The following is a 24,627-nucleotide window of genomic DNA, read 5'->3' on the forward strand; positions in this document are numbered from 1 at the left end:
GGTCCATGCTGAGCAGTTTGTGGTACAGTTATGTTCTGGGGTCAGCATACTTGACCCTTTTATTCTTCACATAATTGTGTTTTGGTTTGTTTTCATATGGACTTTTCATTTCACGACCCTCAAACTTTATAGTCATTAATACAGATGTGGTATTTTGACCTTGTTACTTCTGTAAGGCTTGCCCAAACCTAGTTTTTCTGTTTGTGTCAGTCCCTCTCCATAATTTTGAGATACCTTTCCTCCACCATATTCTTTCCTAAGCTATCCATTGCTCCCTGAAGGAGAATACTTATTTCCTTAAGTATTCCATTTTGGGATGCTTGTTTTCATCAGTACTTTCCCTATAAATGTAGCTTACTGTTGTTTGAATCTCCTTGGTGTGAATGCACTTTTAACTAATATGAACCTACCTTTAACTTATCAAAGAGACTTTCATATGGTCCTGTTTTTATGTAGGACAGTTTTTGGAGATCTTCCCAACTCTTTTCCATCTAAGGTGGAGGCTACTTGTCAACATTTTTCCCTCACATTTTTAGTTTCTCACATATTGCAGCCTTTGCTTGTTCCTGCTCCTGTTTCCAGCCTTCCTTCTTCTGCACCTTTTCCTGGGATTTGGTGGTATTATGTATTGACTGTCTCATAGGTTCTGGCAATGTTAGAACACAAGTAACTAAATTTGTTTATCTATGAGACTATCTCATCTCTGATCCTTTGATGCTTCAGAAGTTCTTTCCCTTCAATTTATCAACCATCTTTCCTTATCCCTAAATTCCTATCAACTCTTTAGGATCCTAGCTCTTCTATTATTTCTTGAAGTAGTTCTGAGTCTTATGCTCAAGGAAGCTATACAATTTCACAGTCATCCTCGTTAATGATTCTCTTCTGTGTTTTTCTTTACTCCCAAGAAGACCAAGGACTAGTGTCCTTATATGGATTTTTCTCTACTTAACCATTTTCTTGGCCTTCCTCATTTCACTATGGAGCCCTTCCTGACCTTCAGTGGGCATTTACTCTGGTCATTTGGATGATGAAAGTTCATGACACAAATGCATATTTTCACATCCCTATTTCACAGACATCCAGATTACCCTTTGTTTTGTCCACAAATGTTGTGTTTATCAATTCTGTGCTCTGTCCTTTGGTCTGACATTTGCATATTCTCTCAGGTGGTCAAGGTCTTTGCTTGAGTAATTCATGCACACAGTCTTCAGTTCCACCATTTCATGGATGACTGGTTGCTATTTGCTTCATTCTGTCAGTTATCTCGCTAGTATATGCAACTGCTTCTTTGAAAGACAGCTCAGGTGAGTTGACTTGTTAAGTTGGAGAAATCGTTTTTTCATCCAACCAATACCTTATACACTTGGAGTGTTTTTCAAATCCTTTCTCATTTGAGTCCAGCCTTCTTCACTTTGTTTGCAGATGATTGAACTGTTAGTTCTCAAAGCTCAAGTTTCTCCTCCTTTTATTTATTGCAAGGTTCTTCTCTTTTGGAGACACTGTCATCATTTTCTTAGGTCATATCCACATGCACACCTTTCAGTGGTGTTGCATGATCAGTGGAATCTTACTTGGGATCCTCTGGACTCTGTTCTCCTTCTCCCTGCCTCTCTACATGCCCATTTCACCTGGTTTCTCAACAGAAGCACGAATCTAACCTATGTTCCTCTTTTACTTCCCATTCTGGAGTTGCATCTTTTTTTATGGACACTTTTCTGACAGGTTGAGTCATTTGTCTTTGGTTGAGAGGCTATGCACATCATTATGCCTAAGCTTTTTGCCATTTATCTGGCTCTGGATCATTTTCTGCCTTTAATATGAGACAAAATGCTCATGATCTGTTTCAACAATTTGACTGTTAAGTCATATATCAACTGACAAAGGGAATCTGTTCATGTTAACTTTGTTTCTGGATGTTGGAACTTCTCTTCTGTACCCATTCACATTACCCATGCTTACTGTTTGTTATGTTGTGTGAGCTCTGAATCTTGTAGATCATTTGTCCCATCCTTATGAGGTTCTCTCTGCTCAGTGATCCATTGTTTCTCAGGTGTTTTGATGATTTTGTGTTCAAAGTAGTACTCCTCATTTGGATAGAATTGCCACTCATTTCCATACTACATTGCTTTTTTTGGTCTCCTGATCCCACATCTTTAATCTTTGGCAATTGATACCTTCAGTTAGAATTGGTGTCATCTTTGTATGTATGCCTATTCACCTGTCTGTGTCTTTTCTGAAGTTTTATCTAGTTTCCATTCCCACTGGTTAGGTCCTTCTTGTTGCACATTTTGACCTGCTTAACTTTGGTTTTAACTTGTTACCCTCCTTCTGTTATCTTCCTCATTTCTTTAACAGCTTCAGTTACTGATATATCATACCAACATCCCCATGCATGGCATTTGTCTGGTTCCTTGCAAAGTGGTTTTGGCTTTCCATATGGTAGCTTTAATTTGTTTTTTTTATTTTGTCCTTCCTTCTTCCTTATTGGTGTTTCAGAAAAAATGGCATGTTTTTTGCTTTTCTCTTTGAGCCATGCCTATTTCTCTTTCCATCCTGCTATTACTCCTTTATCTTAAATTTTTACTTGGCTGTTTGACAATTTTTTTCTTTATTTCTTCTTTTTCCAGCTGTAGAGCAGCCTCATCTAATACTTTCCATTTTTGTTGAGTGTTTTCCTCTCCAGTTTTCTACTTTGTACTCCTCATTGTACATCCCTTCCTAATTGGGATCTCACTGTAGTTCTTTGTGCCCTTACCCTACCTCCTATTGAACCTTTGGCCACCTGTTCAATTTACCATTTTTCTCTCAAAAACCTAATTTTTGTTCTTTTATATCTATGGTCTTCATTAGTCAAATATTTTTGCCTTTAACATGTCATATGTCCTTTATCACCATACTGTGTTCTCCTGTATCCTGATCACAGTTTTTGTTTCTTTAAAATCATGGCTGGCTGAGCTGATGTTTCATTCAGTCTGTTTCACTTCCTTCCATTTCTTTTTTACTTTGCCAGTCTGATCCAGATTGTCTCCTCTGTCCTGTTCATGCTCAAAGAAATTATATTGCCTGCACAATTTCTTTCTAATGTTCCTGTTCCCATTTGTTTATTCATTGGAACCTTTCCTCTCTAAGGTTTTTCCCATACTGTCCTTGTAGGATGAATTTGCCATCTTATCAGATTGTCTTATTCTTCCTTATCTTCCAATTCACAATGGTTTTTCCAAGTGTCCTCTAATTAAGTCTGACACTTCTCCCTTTACCTGGCTGTCCATTTTCTTTATCCAAAGTAGCATGTGGACCATATATAATACAATTATCTCTCAATTTCTTCATCATGCAGCTGTTTCCTTCATGTTTGGATATCAAATACTGCCTGTTGCCATTTTTCACACCTTGGTTAAACTACGAATGTGTAAGTTTGTATTTCTTTATTTCCCTTTCAGGGTCACTAATGCACATGTTGAATCCTACCCTGGCAAGTGGTGCCTGTTTACTTATTATAATTTATACATTAACACTGTAAAGCTGTTCCAGCCTACAACGTCCACTGTTAACATGGGGTGTTCCCTAAAACCACTAGTATGTTCATCGTTTTGGTGTTTTTTGTCATAACTATTTACTTTGAGAATGTTTTGACTCATGAACTTTCATCAGTTAAGCAGTGTCAGAATAGCTGTCCATCTCTCCAATTCTGGTTGAGAAAATTGGTACTGGTGTGCTTTTAAAAATAGGGTTTCATGATGACATGTACTTTCTTCAGTGCTAAATTTCTCCAGTCTCCCTACCATGTTCTCTCTCCCCATTTTCCCCCATTCAAGTGGGGGTTTGTGAAATCCTTGTGACTTACAATCTTCTAACAACTGGGGTGGTGGACTATGGAGGAATTCTCCTAAATGTGCTATATCCCGTCATGTAGTTGTGTTCTGACAACATAGATGGCATGAACTCTCCTCCTATCTTGGATTGGATGTAAAATGCCTGACATCACTTGGTTATAGAATGGAGATGGAACACCAAAATACAGTTCACCCCTTTTCTTGGGACCAATCATCCTACCATCGCCAAGGTGTTGATTCTTGGGTGATATGGTTTTGGACTAGAGTTGGACCAACCAATGTAAGTCCTCACACATGTAGCTTATAAATATCCCTTGACCTCCTGCAGACTGGATATTGAATTCTTAATGGCACTTGATTTTGGATGTGAGTAAACTATCACATTACATTTCTCCTTCATGCTATTACTTGAATGTCCATTTCAGAGTAGTCTAGTTTTGTTTGTGTCTTGAGTTTTCATTCACGTGCCTTGCTTTGGTAATTGAAAATGGAAATTTTTTCTCTTTGCTTCTTCAGCTTGAGGAAAAAATGGTTGGGATCCTCATTTTGCTGCAGACCTGAAGTCAAGTACCCTGCGCTTTTTGGATCTGGACTGGAGTTGACTTGTTGATTGCAGTGTGATGAACCTTGTTGCTCTACACTATTTGGTGCATCCAATTGCTTGTTGATGTGCTCCTTTTCTGTGTGGTTTAGGGATACATGTTTTCATGATGGATGAAGATTACACTTGGTTCAGATGTGGTGTGGTCTCCCACAAGTATGTTCCTTTGAAGAGAAATGTCACACTTCTTGGGTTGTCTTTGGGGTGTTTCAAAGAGTTCTCATCTTGGTAAATTTTGCATCAGTCCCTCCACCTGGTCAATATGAGATTCTAGCTACTGTGTGAGAAAAGGTAAGGCATTGTATCAGAAATTATAATTTTGTAATCTGTGAGTGTATTTCCAGCAAATACTTCTTTTTTACCCAATCTTGAAGTGAAGATTGAATTTGATAGCATAGAGTAGTGGTGCACAAAGTCCAGCCCACGACGAGTCACTGAGTGGCCCACAGTGTCCAATGGGAAAGTCAAACACAGAGAGTTCGCATGCTTAGAGTTCACGCCTGCATGAAGATTAAGTGCTATAGAAGAATATGCATTAGATTAGATACTGGATGGTTCCATATTTGTGTCAAGTAATAAAGAAAATTTAATAAGCAATTCTCGTCAATGCATAGGCATTTAATTATTGGCGTAATGATGCAATATTTTTGTAATTACAAAATCTCATGCGTTCCAATTGTTCATCGAGATTTACTTACGAGCTCTATTTTGATATTATTTCATAACAAAAATTGCAGCTAATCTTAAGAGAAAAGTTGACAACGAAAACCGGCAGTTTCATGATGATTGGACTGCACAATACTGTTTTGTTCAACAACAGAAGAACGTGATTTGTCTGCTATGTCATTTGACAGTAGCAGTGGCGAAGGTATCCAATATAAAGCGTCATTATGAGTCGAAGCATAAAGATTTCCACAACGTTGTAGGTGATGAATGAACAGCTCGACTTGAATCTCTGTGGCAGTCGCTGAATCACCAGCAGAATGTTTTCTCAAAGCAGTCAGCAGATTTAGGTGCAGCATGTGAGGTCAGTTACGATATTTCGTTGATGATAGTGAAATCTAGCCAACCATTCACTGATGGTGATTTTGTCAAGCAATGTATGATTACTGCATTGGAAAAGTTGTGTCCGGAAGCAGTGTGCAAGCTACAGACAGTGGCTTTGAATCGTACAACAGTTCAACGAAGAATTTCACACCTCTCAGCAGACGTGACAAGGCAGTTTACAAATAAAGCAGCCAACTTTGTCTACTTCTCTTTGGCAGCAGACGAGTCGACTGACATCAGTTCAACAGCACAGCTACTAGTTTTTGTTCGTGGTGTGTCATCATCATTTGATATCACAGAGGAACTAATTGGCATGGATTCCATGAAGGGTCAGACAACTGGTCTGCTCTCTTTGAGGAGACAGTATGACTGTGTAGTAGTGTTTCATTGGATTTCACAAAACTGGTGTGGCAATTGATGGAGCGCCAGCCATGACCAGAGAAAGTAGCGAGTTGGTAGCACTGTTGATGAAGCATCGAGGAAAATAGAACAGACAGTTGGTGAAGTTGCACTGTATTATTCACCAACAGAATCTGTAAAGTAAAGAACTTGGTTTTCAGGCACTAATGGCATTAGTGATGAAAACCATTAATTTCATCAAATCACGAGGGCTCAATCACTCAGAGAAAGTAGCGGGCTGGTAGCACTGTTGATAAAGCATTGAGGAAAGTAGAAAAGACAGTTGGTGAAGTTGCACTTTATTATTCACCAACAGAAGTTTCGAAGTCTTCCTGAAGAAACTGATTTAGATTATGGTGACCTATGAATCACTGTGAAGTACGCTGGCTGAGTCGAGGGAAGATGCTCAGAAGATTCTGGGAGTTGATTGATGAGGTGATAGAATTCTTCAGAAGCAAGAACAAAGATACAGAAGTGATTTCCATGACCGATCCAGCATGGCAAGCTGATTTGATCTTTCTGGTTGGCATGACACAACACTTGAATGATCTGAATTTGAAGTTGCAAGGCAAAAATCAGCTTGTCTGTCAGCTTGCAAATCACGTCTCAGCTTCCAGGACAAAGTTGCAGTTGTTCCGGCAGCAAACAACATCAGGCAACTTCGTGCACTTTCCCACATTTCATTCACAGCTACAGAAGAATCTGGACATTGACACACAAGTTTATGTTGAGAAGCTAGATACCTTGATTCAATTCTTCAACTCACAGTTTCATGACTTTGACCAATGCAGATTGTTGATGGAACTTTTTGCTGATCTGCTCAGTGTGTCAGTGGATGACTTGTCAGCAGAATATCAGCTCAAACTTACTGATCTCCAGGCATCTGGTGAACTACGTGCTATTTACCGAGAAAACAGTTTGCTTTATTTCTACAAAACATTGCCTGATACATTTGCTAGTCTGAAAGAGATTGCACTTGTCCACACAGCATGTTTGGCAGCACGTACTGCTGCGAACAAGCTTTCTTGCATATGAAACTGAACAAAAACAACACTCGCAATCAGCTGACTGATGATCATCTGGAAGCAGTCTTGCGTCTTTCAATGTCAAACATCAAGCCGGATATTTCTAAGCTCGTAGATGACATGCAGCACCATCCATCGCACTGACTTTATGACAGTTGATGTATCATAACATTTCTTAGAATAGTGTGCAAACTCTTTGATGTAATCTTTATTTGTGTGTTCTTAAATGTGATGTCCATCTTGTGTGAAACAACTGTGGGATGATTTTAATCTTCACTTTTTTGTGGCTCCAACAATTACGAGAAGTTTGTTTGTGACCCCTGACTCAAAAAGTTTGTGCACCACTGGTATAGAGGGAGCCTGTTGCAAGAGAAATGTTTGTTGCACTTAATTTGGTAGAGGGTTGTTACATGCTTATTTATATATTACAGCTCAATTGTAATGTGTTAAACATGTGGGGTGGGGATGTATCAAGGCTAATGGCAAGCAAAAAATTTTGTGGATATAAAAGGCAGCACTGAAAAAGTTAACTATGTGTTGGATATACATTTTCAGTTTAGGAAATTTATAAAGTTAATATATTGACTAGGTGAATAATTATGTAATTTACAAGTTAGGAGAAATAAGAATTTCTAAAGTATGTTCTTCTAAAAACCTCAAATATTTCCTCCAATTTTGTTTTTAATTTTAAAAGATAAGAAAAATATATCTATTCATCAGAAATTCTCGTTGTTTTAAGGTGCAGCTTGTAAAACTCGTAAGAAAATCTGTATCATCATTTTGAACGTGATTGTTTTGACAGGCCTCGCCAGAGTTGACTGTTGATAATAAATTCAAACTTTTGAAGCCTCTAAAACAGTTTTCGACATACAATCTTGAATGGCAACAGTTGGCTGAAGTTGTCTCAAAGGTAATGGAAATTCTGTAATAAAAGTAAGGAAGTCAGCTAGAATTGTTTAATTTGCTAGAAGTAGGTATCAGCTTTCATAATTATTCTTTGGAATACATACATTAATATGTTTGTTTTTTACAATGCATGTATGTGTGAGAATGTATTGTTAGTTATTTTCAAAGACATACAGTTAATCATTCACTCTGCTCTTTATTAGAAACTAAAAACATGCTTATAAATATACTTATTGTTATATTGTATCATAATCTCAAAATGATTGTTGAGTATACATTATTGTTGATTTATCAAACTAGTTTACATAAATGCTGTTAATTTCTATGCATCACTGAGAGCTATTGCTCTTTGTACAGTTACTGTATAATTTACTGTGCAGCAAATCATGAACTCCCACCCCTGTATGTGCTTCTGTGTATTGCACCAGCCTATGACATGATCATCACAAGGGTTAGCACTTCTCTGACAAGAATGTGATACAACCTTCATGCATAGTGATCTCTGTGAGTATGAATACATGATCATTAACTTATCTTTTCTTGCCACTGTACCTATGTTCCATCCATGTGATTGGAACTTTGTTTGTTTCAGCTACCACATATCATTTTTTATGCTACTTCAATCAAGGAATGTATGTGTAATATATATAAATATTTTTGTTGCTGCTACATCCTGAGACCCAGACCTTACTCTTCAGGAATTTTCTCTGAGTCAATCCAGACCAGAGACATTTTATCTGTAAATGGAGCTAACATTCAATAGTTTCTCTATAACTCAACTAGTGTGATAAATGCATGGCATGCAACAGGTCAATGACTTTGATCTGTTGCAAGGAACAATAAATACTGTAGATCACTTGAATCATTACAATCTTATAGAGCTATGGTGAACTGTGGTATAACAATATGTTTTTTACTTATGTGTTTTTCAACAATGGTGTTCCCACAGTCATATATTAAGTAGTTGGTTTCCTTTTTCCTACTTCTTCCCTAGTTCAGATCTCTTTTTAATTTGTTTTAATTCCTTCTATGAAGCCTGCACTACCTTTGGAAAATCTTGGTCAGCTCTACCACCTTCTTTCTTGTATCTGTTTTTTCTCTCCCTCATGAAAAGCAAGTACCTCCTCCCTTTCTGTTTGCTACACTCATAAATCATATATTTCATATTCTGTTTTTTTTTTCTCATACATCAGAATCACTGTTTGGTTGCTTTACTTCATGAGTCTTCTACTATCTAAGCTTCACATTGATCAAAAATCTTCCTTGTCCTCAGGACTCCTTTATTATGGCCTATTGTTGTGACCCTTCTATATTTCTTGAACTTCAAAATTTTGTATTTTTACTATCTGCTTGGGGCACACCTTCTTCTAACATCTCTTTTTTTTTTCCACCAATATTCTCATCTTTCTTTTATCTTTACCTTACTATTTTGCTGTATCTCCACCCTTCACCTACTGTGGCTTTTCTCCACAACCCCAGTAGTTTTGATGGAGTTGCTCATTCGTATTTGTTTGACACTTTGAGTAAAATCCTTCTCCAGCTGTCTTTCTCTCTCTCCTTTTTTTCATTGTGTTTCTCTCTTCTTAGGATATCTGTTTGGGTGTCCACCTCCCTTCCTTTTATATCTTGACCATTTTCGCAATAAACTAGTCTTTAAGGTTGTTTTAAGCTTTTTGTAATCTCTGGCTGGGGCTGCTCACCAACAATTTTTTTTTATTCCTTGGCTTTCTAATTCATTGGAGTGTGGATACCTCAGTTGGTTACTTGACCTTAAAAGTCATGTGGGACTAACTCTTTACCCTTTTCTTCATTCAGTCACTTCAAGTTGTCACTCCTCTTCCCACAGGGCAGAACGTTTGTGACATTTGGTAGTACATCTTCCTTGAAGCCAATTCTTGACTTTAGTACCACTGGCATTTCACTTCACTGGCCACTCTTGAGTTGTGAATGTTCTATCTTAAAGTCTGTTCATGATTTTTCACACTGCACCTTCTCTTTTTCCTTATTCTGTCAGATATCTCTTTTCTTCTAATCCTCTGTTTGTTCATCATCTTCCTGAGAATATTTTTCTGTTCATGTATGGGGCAGGCTCAATCATCAAAGGCTGTTTCTTCTTTTTCTTGCATGAGTGCTCCCATGCTTTTGTGAGCTCTAGCTTCTGTCTTTTTACATGTGTCTCCTTCTGTGGGCTTGAGGGACCTAGGGCACATGTCCTGCAATACCATATTTCCCTCATGTCTCTTTACTCATCTTTCCGTTCCTCTTTGTCATGACAATTCAATCACAACCAATTTATGATAGTGGGGTATTTCACTTCCTACTATCATAAATTGCATTTTTCCACTAATATCTTCTGTTCCAGTTTGGAGGGGGGGAAGGCAATTCTTGACATATGTACTCTCTCTGGGGTCTTTTTGCCAAATAACTTATCTCTGCTGATCAACATTTAGGTAATGGCTGCAGCTTTTTGGTTGTTGTTGTAGTACAATCTCATGAGGATTCATTTTGACATTCTGCAGTAATTTCTTACATCAACTGCCAGGGAAGCACCTGCTCTCAAGACCTATGCTTCATTTGACTTTTTGAGAGAAGTCCTGTTTGTTTCAATGATTACTGGATAGGAAGCAGTATTATCTACAACTTTTGCCTCTTATCTGGTACTCATCTATTTGTTTCACCTGTTTTCTTTGATCTTTTCAAAGCCTTTTTTTTTCCTGCTCTACCTCTCTCATCCTCTTTTACAGTATGATTCTGTGGGCTCTTACATGTACCCTTCTCTATTCATACCATTGACCTACCATTTCTTATCGATTTCATCCATGAAAGCATATTTTCTTCTTCTTACTTGTGGTTATTGTTGTTTTGATATTCATGCTTTAGATGCTTTCCATACTCTAAGGACTGCTTGGCTTTATCCATGATCACTCTGTTAGTCTACCAAAGACTTGAGCTACCTTGAAGTGTGAATGTATTATTTTTCTCCCATCTCTCTTTCATTTCTTTATTATATGATTGTTCTGATCCCAACTATCTTTTATGTCCATTTAGGGCAATCCATTGCTATGGTGCTCATACTGCCACTTTTTGTGGAAAACACCATTGCTTCTTTTTATCATGGTTTACCTTCTTTTCTAGGTACTTTTCTACTTTCAGTGGTTGGGTTTATTAACTCATCTGACTGTCATATTCTCCTTCAGGTGAGCCTATCTGAATGAAATTTATTTTCCATCCAACTTGTAGATCATGGCTTTTTGTCTCCTTTTGATGCCAACTGTTGAAAGAGTTATTGCAGGCTGGTGTGTGGCCTTTATTTAAAACATTCTTCTCAAATTACTTACGTCTCTGGGCTGTTTATTTTGCTTCTAGAAGTTACTTCCACCTGCATGCAAATCTACAATCTTCCCAGAGGATCTTGAGAAATGAATTTTGTTTGTTAAATTTTAATTTCTAACTCTATTACATATTTTGTATAATGTTCAAGTCCCTGACTCATTTCATGACACTACTTGGTGTGTACAAGTTGTTTTATACATATCATTAAAAAAAAACATAACGTGTGTAACTAACAATTACTTTTAAAATTCTGTTTGGTGTCATCAGATCCTGCTAAGTGACCAGCATTGCCTCAAAGGTAATATTTACTTGAAATCTGCATCAGGTGGGATATAAACATTGTACCAATTTTTCCACCCACTTTTTAGGTCTTACCTTTGAGATTGGATTTTCTGTTAGATGCTATTTTTGAGCTACCCAGTCTTTAATATACTCCATCTCTATCTCCAAAACAATTTTACAGCAGCTGATGTAGTTGTGGTAACCTCTTGCACTGTTTTTCACGATCAAAGCTCATTTTTAATAAGACAAAACAACTGCACCAGAAGAGGAGAGGTAGAGTGGGAGGTAATGCAGAGAGGTAATTTTTCTTTTTCTAATTCAAAGCCACCAAGGAAGCTGATATGGAGAGTTTACTCTACAGTGATGTTTCTCCTCTAATGAGAGACCATGCAGTCCCACCCATCATTTGAGGTGTAGTGTTAGAGTGTTACCTGTCAATAAAGTACAAGTCACCCTATTGCACAACATGCTTAGGTAATCTCAGTGGATATGTTTTTCTTGGGATTCATATGTAGAATGCAGTTCCCTACACCTGATGCTATATTAACTATAAAAAAAGAAAAATAAGCCAGGTAATTCATGGAGAATATGTTTAGCTAGGTAAGACTTCAATGTGACCAAGACAGAATGGCCTAAAGCCACTACACATTCAGATGTTCTTCCTCTCTTGGTGACACTTATACATCATTTTTAGTTTCTTCTGTCATTAATGTTTTTCCTATCAATGGCAAACAAATAAAATGAAAGATACAGGAGAAACTTTTGAGTGAAGAATATTCTCTGTATGAGTAGGTTACAGTTTCACACATGATGCTACTCCACTGGTTGACCTCTTGTTTTATGAAATCTACATCACATGGGTTTGCTTTTTCTGTTGTTATTTCAGAAAGGAGCTCATCTTTGTAACTGATCAACACCAGCCCTTCAACCATCTTCAACATGGAATGCTAGCTCTTAGTGGTGCAGAGAGGAAGGTAATGTTTCTGATGTCAACATTTTCTTTACATGAAAATGTTTTTCAGATAGATAATGCATTACCTCTCTGCATTACCTCCCACTCTACCTCTCCTCTTCTGGTGCAGTTGTTTTGTCTTATTAAAAATGAGCTTTGATCGTGAGCTAGTGCTCATGGGGAACAGTGTGCATGAAAGTTGAGTCGCTAACCTAATGTTGGAAGGTTACAAAATCATGGCAGTTATGTCATAGGCTGGTACAGTACATGTAAACAGGTTAAGATGTGAGAGTTTGTTCAAGGCTTGTGATGTTAGCAGATAGTTCCACAGCAGTTACAAGTAAGGTAGATATCAATCTGAAATACTTTATTAGGTGAGGAAAAATATTAATTTTTACATTATATTTTTAGTTTTCCTCCTGTTTAAATATCGTGTACAGTTCATCTCAGTAGAAAAGCTCTATTTTATTAACTTTACAACACTTTCATTTAAATAACCTTGATTTAATGGTTTAGAACATGTTTTAGATATGCTAGATGTACTTCAAAAAGTTTGATAAGATTGAATATATTCCATTAGTTTTAATTTTTTTTCTCCTCTGATTAAAATGTTTTTATGATTATTTCCATAGCAAAGTAATAAAAAACAAAATGTATTTAACAAAGATATTAATCACTTAAAAAGTGTGTAAAAGAACACAAAATATTGAATTTACATTAAAAGGTTCTTGAAATGTCCATTGATTTTTCTTTTCCTCTCCTCAGGATATTTATCTAGAGAATCCTGATGTACGATGGGATGATATTGTTGGTCTAACTGCAGCAAAACGTTTCATTAAAGAGGCTGTTGTTTATCCAATCAAGGTATTAATGTGTTTGTAACTTTGCATTAATGATGCATTTTAAATTTTTATTCATATACGGGAATTCTATTATTTACTTCATAGTTTATTGTAAAGATATAGACCTTCAAGTTGTTTTTGATGGCCTCTCTAGCCCTTTTCCATTCTTTTTAATGTTTAAAAATGCATGATGTATACAATGTTGGAAATATTTTGGTATTTCATGTCTTCAGGCAAAGTGGGCAGAGATGAGTATTGCATTGGATGGTTTTGATAAATCTTACGATCATCCTGTCTTGCCATGGCTTTTTACCATCTTCCACTGAAATCTCCTGTTGAACTGCATGAAGTTTGATATTCCTGACTGGGAATAACAACTTTCTTTAAAAAATACCTCTTAAGCAATCCTTTCATCCATTTTTATGGATGTCTTAAAATATCTAATTCTGTGGGATCTGTCAGGGCTTGCTGCAGTTGTGCTTCAAGGTTGTTCAGAGACTTCCATTTACAGAAAAATGGTTTTTCACTTTGTGTTGTACATAATCTCTCTTGCTCGGATTACAAAGTAGCTAACGAATACACTAGTTTTACTATCTATACCAATTTTCTTAGCTGTTTGAAAACCTTACAATAACTTAATGTCAGTTTTAAACCTAATTTTATTGAATAATGAAAAAGAATGAACTATTCCTCACTGTCATCTATCTCCATCCAGTTTTGTTGTTGTTTTTTTTAATTCCTGACCATATTAGGATCCAAGAAAATAAACTGATGACATTACAGCTGTGCCTGTTCTTTATTTGGTTTTATAGCTATTCATTAAGACATGGTTTTGAAGCAGTTAGTGAGCAAAACATTTGAATAAGCTTTTCTAGTTAAAACTTACTATCAGTTATTGGCTCTTTAGTTCATACAGGAATCAGATGGAGGAAGGTGTCTTCACAAGGCTTTGTATTAACTATTGTTTTATATCTTATCATTTTCTCTAATAAATGAGTGGTCTGCAAATTGCTTCAAAAGTTAGTTGTGTGAACACTGAATTATTTGGTGAGTTGTCTGCCCTGTTGATAGTTCAGTAGAAGTTACTGATTCACTTTTGCTTTTGACAGACTCCCGTAAGCTGAGAAATTTTACAAATTTCAATTGAGTAGTTTAGAGGTTACCATTGTGACACATCTTTTGATATCAGATAATTCAGTTATTGATCCATCTGTTTACCTTGGTATTTTTAAAATTGCTTGGTATTTGTGATAGACTTTATTTACATTTTTATATTATAATTAAGTTTGGCAGAAACCAGAAATTGAGAACTTAAGTACTTACCTTGAAAAATTAACCAGTTCTGGACTTTGATTAGCAGTATGCTTCATTTTTTAAGAAATTAATACTCTGAAACTCAGGTGCAGTTCAGAAATTCATCCTAAAATGTCATCTAGAACAGTCAGGGCAGTAGAATATCGTTGATCTGAAAGCTTTTTGAGATCATACTATACTACAGCATCATTACTTCATTTACTTCCACAGTGGAACAGTCTAATAGTACAACATAATTTCTACAAAGAGTGTTTACAGCATAATAACCAGTGTACATCTTTCAAAGGCCTGAATGATAAAGCACCAACTTCTGATTCACTTGTTGTTCCTCAAACTTAGATTTCTTAATAGATGATCTAGTAAATATTGCATGTACAAATCATAATAGTGTTTCCACTTTTTTGTCACATATTTTCAAGTATCATTGATTCCTGGATCTCCTTCGTGGCAACACAGTTTTGTTCCAGCAACAACCTCGCTGATTCTGTATACGATGCAGGGTGCACTGTTATTCTTACCTAGCATAGTGGAAGCACCATCTGAATTGTCATCACTATTCACCTTATGTAACTTGATTGTGATCTATATTAGAATTATTTCATAACATCTTTAATATTACAAGCATTATATGCACATAACTTGATGATACCAGTCAATACAGTCTTGTGACTGACTTTGTTCTGATTTTAAAACTTGATGTAAAAGATTAATATTTTATTGAATGCAAGTTCAGTGCTCTAGTCAACTATCAGTTTATGAAATCAGTAGTTATGTACCATTACTGCTGTTTTCCTTTGGACTACTGCATTGATAGATTGTGTGAAGTCATAGGCTTAGTTCTTGCTTCTTCAGCTGGTAGGAGGATCTGTAGGTAATCATGAATGCATAACAAAGACCATGTGAATGAGTTTATTTTTAGAACAAGGAGTGTATTGTCCATGATAATTTTTAGTTCTTCTGAATTTTCTCTTTGATACCTCCTATTTCAGTTTACTTTTGATGGCTTTTGATAGACTTAGTTTGTAAATGATAAATTCCAAGTGTAGTTTTAACTACATTTACATGAACTTTATAAAGTAAGTGATATTTTAAATAGTCCATTTTTCATTCATTTCATTTTTACTAGTTTTAAAGTTCCCTAAGCTATTACAAGATTTATACATAACTCTGATGTTGACTAAATATTAAGTGTGTTGAAGTAAAAGCTGAAATACAGTTGTTCTTTTAGACCAAATGGATTGTGGAAAGCCTGCAAAGAGGAGGGATGTTCTTTGAACATAATAGTTTTATAACCTTGCAGGGCTATTGTAAATATAATCAGATGGAGAATGAATGGACAGGATAACATAGAATATGAGATTCTGCTGAATCTCCAAAACTCTGTTAATATCATGTATTAAAACTCTGTATTTTTTTTTTTTTTAATATATTGTGAAATCCTGTTAACAATATTATTTATCATAAAAAATCAATGGAAATATGTTATGATTCTTGGGATATTTAAGGTCATGATGCTATCTTATTTCAAACCCATTTACCTGCTTCTTATCTCTGGGATTTATGTATGGCTCCATTTCTTAAGATGTTTTGTCATTGATACAGTTCAGAAGTCCTTGGAATCTCAGGTGGAATCTGCCCAGCAACATTCTACCCTTTCACATAGGGTAGCCCTTTTATCTCAGTTAAAGTTAAGTGTGGGTGCCAATTCCAGTTTCTCATCCTTTTCCTCATCTTTCCCTCATTCATCACTGTACTTGTCAACCAATAATACACTTCCAACAGTTCCAGTGACTCCCTGGTAGGTTTGAATCCAGAGGAGCTTGACTTGTGGCCATTGTTTATCAATGATGTACTTTCACAGTGTTTGAGTTCTTCATGTTTTGTCAGAGGGAATCAAAATTTCATTTCTAACCCCACTTCCCTTATCCCAGGTTCCTTCCTTGTGATGCCATCTTGCCAACATCTATCAGGATGGTACAGATCCTCCTTACCCAACAGGCAATTAAATCTGTTTTACATCATTCACTGTGGTTTTACTCTCATCTATTTATGGTTCCCCAAAAGAACCAGGGACTGAAGACCTGTCGTCAATCTGTCCCACTTTAATTGTTTTATTCACATCCCATGTTGCACCATGGAGTCTTACCTCACTCTTTGGTAGGTATTTCCTCTGGACCTGTAGATGACCTAAGATGGATGTCTTCAATGCTTATCTTCAAATTTCTATCTCTATATGATCTCATCCTTATTTTTGGTTTGTTCATCAAGGGATGTTGTACCAATTTTATGCCCTGCCCTTTGAGCTGGTTACAACTCCTTATGAATTTTGTTGAGCTGGGACAGTTTTTGCTTTCCACCTTCATGTCTTGGGGCTACATTAACATTTTTACATGGGCAACTGGCTACTTTTGGCTCATTATAAACAGGAGTCAGCCGGATACACTTGTAAGTTCCTTCTTGAAGCTGTTTGGGTAGGCTGCTTAATCATATTGCAAAAGTCCATCCTACATCGTACCCAATACCTTACCCATTTAGGTGTCTTCTTCAACACTCATTTCAGTTGAGCCTAAACGTCTTCTCTTCAACTCATATATAGAATTATCAGTTCACTATGCTATGTCTGTTCCTCACTTTCAGCATGTGATGTTCTCTTACTTTTGGGGACATGGTCTTCTATGACACTGATAATCCACATCAGCCATGCACATGAACTCTCTACAGTGAACTCTGCACAATCAGTGGAACCTTGCTCAGGATCTTTTGGATGCTCCTATTACCATTTCTTTTTCCCTTGTAAGCAGTCTCTTTTGGTGATTGGACATGACTCGCATGTCAACTGGTGTACTGATTCCTCCACCTTATCTGGATTCACATCTCTTTACAGATGCATCTGTTCAGGGAAGGAGTGCATTGGTTGATCGTCAGGAGGCTTAGGGTCATGGTCTGTTGATGAATAATTTTTACATATTTTAGTCCTAAAGCTTCTTTCTATTCATCAGGCTTTGGATCACTTTCTTCCCATTGCCAAAAATTGTCTGGTAATAATCCATTTTGACAATTTGATGGTAGTGACTTTTATATCAATTACCAAGGAGGCATCAAGTCAAAATCCTTCTGTTTGCATGTACCAGATTTCCTATATTGAGCCCAGATGTAACACATTCATTTAATTGTGTCATGTCTCAAGTGCTTTTGACTTTGTGGTGGACCATCTTTCCTGACCTAGTAAGATTTACTCAATAGAATGGTCTCTTCATCCTCTTGTTTTCTGGTGGCTTTATAATCTGTGGAGTTTTTCCTCACATCAGTGCATTTGCTTCTGCCCTCAGTTACCTGTTAACCATTTTTTGGTCCCTGATACCTCATCTTCAGGCTTTGGATATAGATGCCTTCAGCTAGGATTGGTCACACAAATTCCTATATGCTTATTCTCCTATTTTTTGTCAGATAGTTTCTCTTATCCATGTCACTGCATGCTGGGTTTTTCCGATAGATACCCACTAGCTGGCTCATTCATGGCTTCCACATTTACTCCAACTACAATTAGTCATTCTTGTACCACTTCCCTTATTACTTGATCTCCTTTGTCAATTCCAGTCACCACTTCTACATCACACACTTCACGTCCTTTGTCTTTATGCCTTACTTTTTGTCCAATCCTTGGCAAGGAGATCTGGTTTTTCCTATTGTGTGATTTTCCATTTGCTCATTCCATCTGTCTTTCCTCAATGGAAGGTGTATCGGTGAAAATGAAAGTGCTGGTGTCTTCAAGTTTCTCATGTGGTTTTTTGACCAGGGTACTTCAGCTGCCTCAATTTATAATTATTGGATAGCTGTATTTTGTACTTTTCATCTTTCCCATTACCACGTGGTTCTTCTCTCACTCATACTTACCAAGTTAATCTGTTTCTTCTGGATTTTTTAATCGTCTTAGCTACCTGTTCTTCCAGAATGAGATATTTATATGGTCCTCCATTCCCTTACTTTATTTCTGGTTGAACCTGATTACTTTGTAGAAATGCATAAAGGGAATTCCATGAGTTTACTGTGCTCTTTTTGCCAGATAAGTGACTCATGATGATTTTAATGGAGACACACTGGAACCGTTTAATTTCATTGGGAAGGATGAAGAAGGCTTGTGGCATGTGTAGTATAAAATATTACATATAGAGGGCAGCAGTGAATGAAAATAGCTAATCTTGTGAGAAGAGGGAAGTACTATCAGAAACACAATTACAGTATAGAAAAATTATATCTATAAAACTAATGTTTATTTCTAAGATATATATTTTTGTAAATTTTTATTTACAAAAATTTAAGTTAGAGTTTGTAATACACATACAGTATAGTCATAACTTGTTGGTTTTTTTCACTCATGCAAACATGCCTGCAGAAACAATCTCATATTCTCTAATTTAACATGTATCATGTCGGATAACAATGAGGATATTTGTTAAAGGATATTTTAAGTAGTGTTTGTTTATTATGGAAAAAATATTTTGAATTAATTGTCTACTTGAGGATTTTTTTCCTGAAATTTCTCTAATGCTTTACTTTCCATCTTACAGTATCCTGAACTTTTCTCTGGAATTCTTGCTCCTTGGAAAGGTCTCTTACTTTATGGACCTCCAGGTACATTTACAAGTTTGTTTCCTATCATTTAGTGTTCGTTTTTCCATGGTATGATATTACATATTACATTACATGTGCATACTAATAATAATTTTTTTTTTTACATGTATACATGAAGGCTGCCATAGTTAATTCTTTGAACATGGTATTGGTCATTTTGACCAACTATGTGACTTCTTTGTACTTATTCAAATTTTTTAAATTTAATACTATTAACCTATAATTTTGTATAGTAAAGCCAAGTATACTATATTAACCTTTCATGTAGTATGTATATCTTCACAAAAATTATTAGTCTTTCAGTAAATATTTTGTCTTTCATATATAAAAACCATAGTTCTTAGTGTTTTTAATAAATTAAAAAAAGGTTTTTTTCTTGAATATATCAAGTATTTATTTTACATAGTCTGTGTGCAAAGTAATTTTCATGTTCACATTAAAATACTTTTTTCTGTCTTGAAAATTTCGAATTTGTAATCTCTAAAACTTTCTAAGTCCTTTTCTAATGTTTATTTTTGGTACAATTTTATATTTTATCTGTTATTTTTTACTCTAACTCTGTACAGGGTTGTTCAATTTGACCAACCTTGTAACCACCAAAAAGAATTTAAATGAATTAAAATTACCCTCTTCTTTCTAGAATTTTTTTATCCCACATAGCTTCAAACTTGTAATAATATACATCTATTTATAATTAAAGTTTATTGTATTATTGCCCTTTCAGCTATTTGAAATGACTACTATTTGCACTATTATCAGCTGTAAATGTCCTGGAGAATGTGCAGCTCACATTACACTATTTAATAATATAACCCATGAGCTTCTCTGAGCTGCTTGCATACATGCCTTGTGAAATATCTTTACTATATTATTACTATTATTTATTTTTTCCTAATATAACCTTAAGTAACTGAAAGAGATATCTATTTCTATAATTTATTTACTTTTATAATAATAAGTGAAGAAGAAAAAAAGAAAATAGCAAATTAAACACCAACCTTTGTCTTCTTTTTCTGCTATTGACTGGCATTGACACACAGGCCTACTTTCTATATACTGATGGTAATAATACACAGAATACTCTGTTTAATTAAATAATTCACCTAAGAACATATATAATAGCTTGCAAAAAGCTGACAATTTCCTCTTACTCTCACAATTTTTCTAGTTTTGTATCTATGTGACAAAAGCCATTACAATTTCATCCAAGCTAGTTGTTATCTTCCCCATGAGAATGAAACTTGTGCTAAAAGAGAAATTGAAAATTCTCTATTCAAAATACAATGTAACATAATATCTTGGCTTTATACTGGATATAGATAACATCAAATTAAATTTACGAAATAACTATTAACAAACCCTCAAAAAGAGGACATGGCAGGTAAGTGTGGCAAGAGAAGGTCTGATTCTATTTGGTGTCTTTGTTATCAAACAAAATTGGAAGCTATAAAAATTATTGTTTACCTGAGCAATGATAATTTTATGCTGAGTAATTTACCTTAAAGTTCATACTTTTTGGAAGATGATGAATAAAATAGAGAAGATATGTTGCCAAAAGAAAATTTATCATCTATCTTTCATTAGGGGGAAGTTCAGAAATATACTTAATATTGCCTTATAAAATTAATACCTTAAAACTTGTATACTATTAAAATATGGATTTTTAGCTCCAATATTATGGTATACTAATTGGAATTACATAAAAAATAGTAGTTTAAAATTTTGAACGTAAGCTACTAACACCTCATGACGTGCAGTAAAGAATACTGTGGCAGTATGGTTAATTGTTTATTAAAATTGTTTTGTTGTCACACTTAATAGTCCTGTAGTCCAATGTAACTTAAATATAAAGTGTCTTGCATTTACTGTATCTGTGTTATTTTGTGTATCATTGTGTGTTTTGAGGAAACTTGTTTTGTTGATAAACTTCATGAAGTTTTGTACATGATAGCATTATCCAGTTAATACTTCACAGCCAAAATGATAACAAGTAATGATAAAGATTAAATTTATGCTAGCATTTTCTTTTAATTTAGTGTCATCAAGGACTGTTTCTTGTTCATTTGTATTCCATATGTATAAAAGGTTTTTTTTATGTTTTAAAGTATGTTGAAATATTTGTCAAAGCTCTTTTAACAATCAATACATTTAAAATTTAGACTAAAGAAGAAAAATAAGGTTATTAGTGTCTTGTATAGATGAAAAAGATAATTAATTGTAAAAAATTCTGTGGAAGCTATTGTAATTAAGTAGTTAAAGTTTCCAAGCTCAAAAACTGCTTTGAAACTGGCATAGTTTCAAAGTTACGTAAGAGCTTTGTAATCTATTATTTGATTAAAAGTTATGTTATTGAAAAAAAAACTATTATAATAGCATTGTTTTGTAAATCCTACAATTTATTACACAAATTAAAAATCAACCTAGCATGTATCTGATATTATTTATGCTATAAAGATAGGAAAAAATGGGTTAGTGGTTTCCATTCAAATTGTGTATATTTTGAATATTATGCATTTCTGACATATTCAATCAGTTTAATTTTTAGGTTTACAATTTTAAAGAAAGCATAAAAATAAAATACATATTTTTCAAGCAGTATAGATACAAAGCCATTCTTCCACATAGAATTTTAGAATTGGTGTTTGATATTATTGTTTTTTAAAGCTAAGTTTACAGTTGATTTTTCTTACAGCAATTTATTTTTATATTTATTTTGTGCATATTTCAAATTATTCAATTTGATAAAAACTTGCATGAAGCTTGTCAACCTTTGAAGGATTTAATATGTTTCATTTTGTTTTATTTCTTTTTTTTAGGAACTGGAAAAACTTTGCTTGCTAAGGCTGTGGCTACAGAGTGTAAAACCACCTTTTTTAACATTTCTGCATCAACGATTGTCAGTAAATGGCGTGGGGATTCTGAGAAATTAGTTCGGGTTAGAATACCTTTGTATTGAATTGGGTTAACATCTTGTTATTTTAAATTAAGACAATTCATTTCTTAGTTGATTTTCCTAATTTGTGTTGTGTAGGTATGGTACTTATTAGAGCATCTTTTTACAGACTTTGTTTAATTCTTACATATAGTTGAAAAACATGATGAAAATAAAAAAGAAACAGCTCAAATTAAACACCAAAGAATTGAGAGAAAATAAAAACTTAAATAATATTTTAAATTCAACGCATGAATCCATCTAATTAGTGATATAACTTGGTGAATCATTACAAAATATTGTGTTTCCTTATTGCATATAACATTATATATTTGTAATTCATTAGTTCAAAGAGCCAAGGGTTCATCTGTTAAAATAACTGGAAACAGTACAAAATAACATGAGTAAATAAAAGTTACATCTTGGAAGTAACAATTAAAGATTTGAATGAAAAATTAAAAAGAACTTGTAAAGAGAAGAGGATAAGTAAAACTTAAGTTTTATACATTTTTCTTGATAGATTGAATTTTATATATCTCATACTGTAGTCCATCCTTTCACAGTATACATGGAAAACTAATATGCTGTTCTTTCATATTTCTCTTGAAATGTTTGTTCCAAAACACATTTACTTTCTTTCACACTACAACTATTACTCGACTGTCATGGGCTCTTCCTTTACCCATCCAAGCATTGGTCTAATTTTTTTTCTCACTGGTTTCAGTCTTTTATAGCCCACTTAATTGCCCTTGGTGATATTTGTGTCATGACACTCTTCACCTGTGTCAAGGTACCTTCTGTCCTGGTTTGAATACAAGCACATCATTTTGGTAATATTTTCTCTTTTTCCCCATAAAACATCTTTAACAGGTTTCCATTACTATAATCATTTGAAGATAATTTAAGTGTTCTTTATGTTACATAGTTGATTTTTGTTAAAAATTCTTAATAAATATTGTTCCAAACAACAGTAATAAACAATCTTTACATAAAATAAAAAGGAAGCCACTTTGGGATAAGCTTCCTCTGATTTGTTTTCTTCAGTTGGTTTTTTGATAGTGTGATGTTTTAGGTCTTTCCTGTGTTGCTTTTATGCCTGCACCTTACTTAATTGAAAGGTCTGGGTGCAAATATTTAGTTTTCTTTTCATCTACAAACATTGTGGTTCATGCAAGGAGGTTTACTTTTCGGTTGGAACAATGTGATTTATCCTACCTTTGCCAGTTGGAAGCATATTCTGACTCTCAAATAATACATCTCCTCAAAATTAGAATTTTAAGACAGAGTTTGTAGTTAACCTGGATAGATCAATATTCCCTGATGAAACAGTGTAAGTCTATGGACTTAAAAACTGTAAAATTCAACTTTCTTTTTTTAACTAAACTTTGTCGGAAAGCTCTCAGGATCGCCAACTTCATTGAAGATGAGCTGAAAACATTGTTAGCATACACAGTGGTTCGACTGATGGCTTATTCATTCATTTCTGTTGTTCTTTGTGTCTCAACTTTCATGAGCTCCCTAAGGGGTTCATCATAATTGTGCCCCTGTTCAAGGGTTCCAACACCTGACAACAGCTCCTCAGTACTTTGGTACCAAGAATAGATTTTGTACACACCCAAGATTCTGCTGCTTAGTCAGCATGCCACCAGCAGTATCAGTGATTACTGTGTGCTTTTGAGGTCTGTGAGGCTTCAATCCAAGAATAATGGATGTGTGGTAACCTTAACTATGGATCCATAGGTATTACATATCTTTGTGTCAGATTACTCATTCAGATCACATCTTCACCACCATTATTTACTCAGCCTGTGGACTTTTCAAATCTTGAAGATCTTATTTCTGGAGCTATTAGAGTTTAGTTAGTCTGAAGGTAGTGAAAGAGTCTTGATAATCTTCCAAGGTTTCATTTCCATTGATTGTTGAACCAAAGATCACAGGAGTTTGATGTTCAGTCATAAATCTGTTTTCATCTGTATCAATGCTTAAATTCTTCAAGATTTACAAGTTACTCATTCCTCAACCTGAGTTGGCATTTTTTACTGGTGTTAGGAATGTCCAAGCTCATTGTAGCTGGTTCCAATCTGTAGATTACTTTAGTGGTGGCATCCACCACAATCAACATTTTTCATGCATAAAGGTTAGGTACTGCATTTCAGAGCTTTTACCTTTGGACTAACATCAGCAGTATGTGGATTGTGCCAAATCATACAAGTTTTTGTCTCAGACACCAAGGTAGGCTTTATTTTAAGAGCTGATACATTCATTCCTGCTCCAATTCTATATGTCATCAGTCTGGACAGATGGTTCTTTCTCTTTTGAGAATGTTGGCATCATTTGAATCCTTCATTTCTGTAGAGTGAAAGCACAAAATATTGTTTCTTTGATTTTTATGAAGCCAAACAATCATATATATTGATTACTTAGATTCCTCAGTTTCCTTAATCAGGGTCATTTTTCAGTTTTGAGGAGGTTGTTAAGTTGAGACACTACTAAGATACAAGTACCTCTGTCATCACCTCCAGAATTCCA

The 24,627-nt window shown here is 35.0% G+C and overlaps 1 protein-coding gene across 5 annotated transcripts in view; it reads left to right on the forward strand.

Annotated features, from left to right (window-relative positions):
• LOC143249740 (katanin p60 ATPase-containing subunit A-like 2) overlaps positions 1-24,627 on the forward strand; it is a 91,862-nt gene that overhangs the window by 32,911 nt on the left and 34,324 nt on the right. For 4 of the 5 annotated variants that reach the window (XM_076500074.1, XM_076500073.1, XM_076500075.1 and 1 more), the window contains 4 exons: positions 7,708-7,815; positions 13,144-13,242; positions 19,103-19,166; positions 21,983-22,101. In XM_076500074.1, the coding sequence (XP_076356189.1) occupies positions 7,708-7,815; positions 13,144-13,242; positions 19,103-19,166; positions 21,983-22,101 (390 nt within the window). The remainder of the gene's footprint in view (positions 1-7,707; positions 7,816-13,143; positions 13,243-19,102; positions 19,167-21,982; positions 22,102-24,627) is intronic. The other variant, XM_076500077.1, reaches the window with a different exon arrangement.

This window comes from Tachypleus tridentatus, chromosome 4, assembly GCF_004210375.1.
Source record: "Tachypleus tridentatus isolate NWPU-2018 chromosome 4, ASM421037v1, whole genome shotgun sequence".
NCBI lineage: Eukaryota > Metazoa > Arthropoda > Merostomata > Xiphosura > Limulidae > Tachypleus > Tachypleus tridentatus.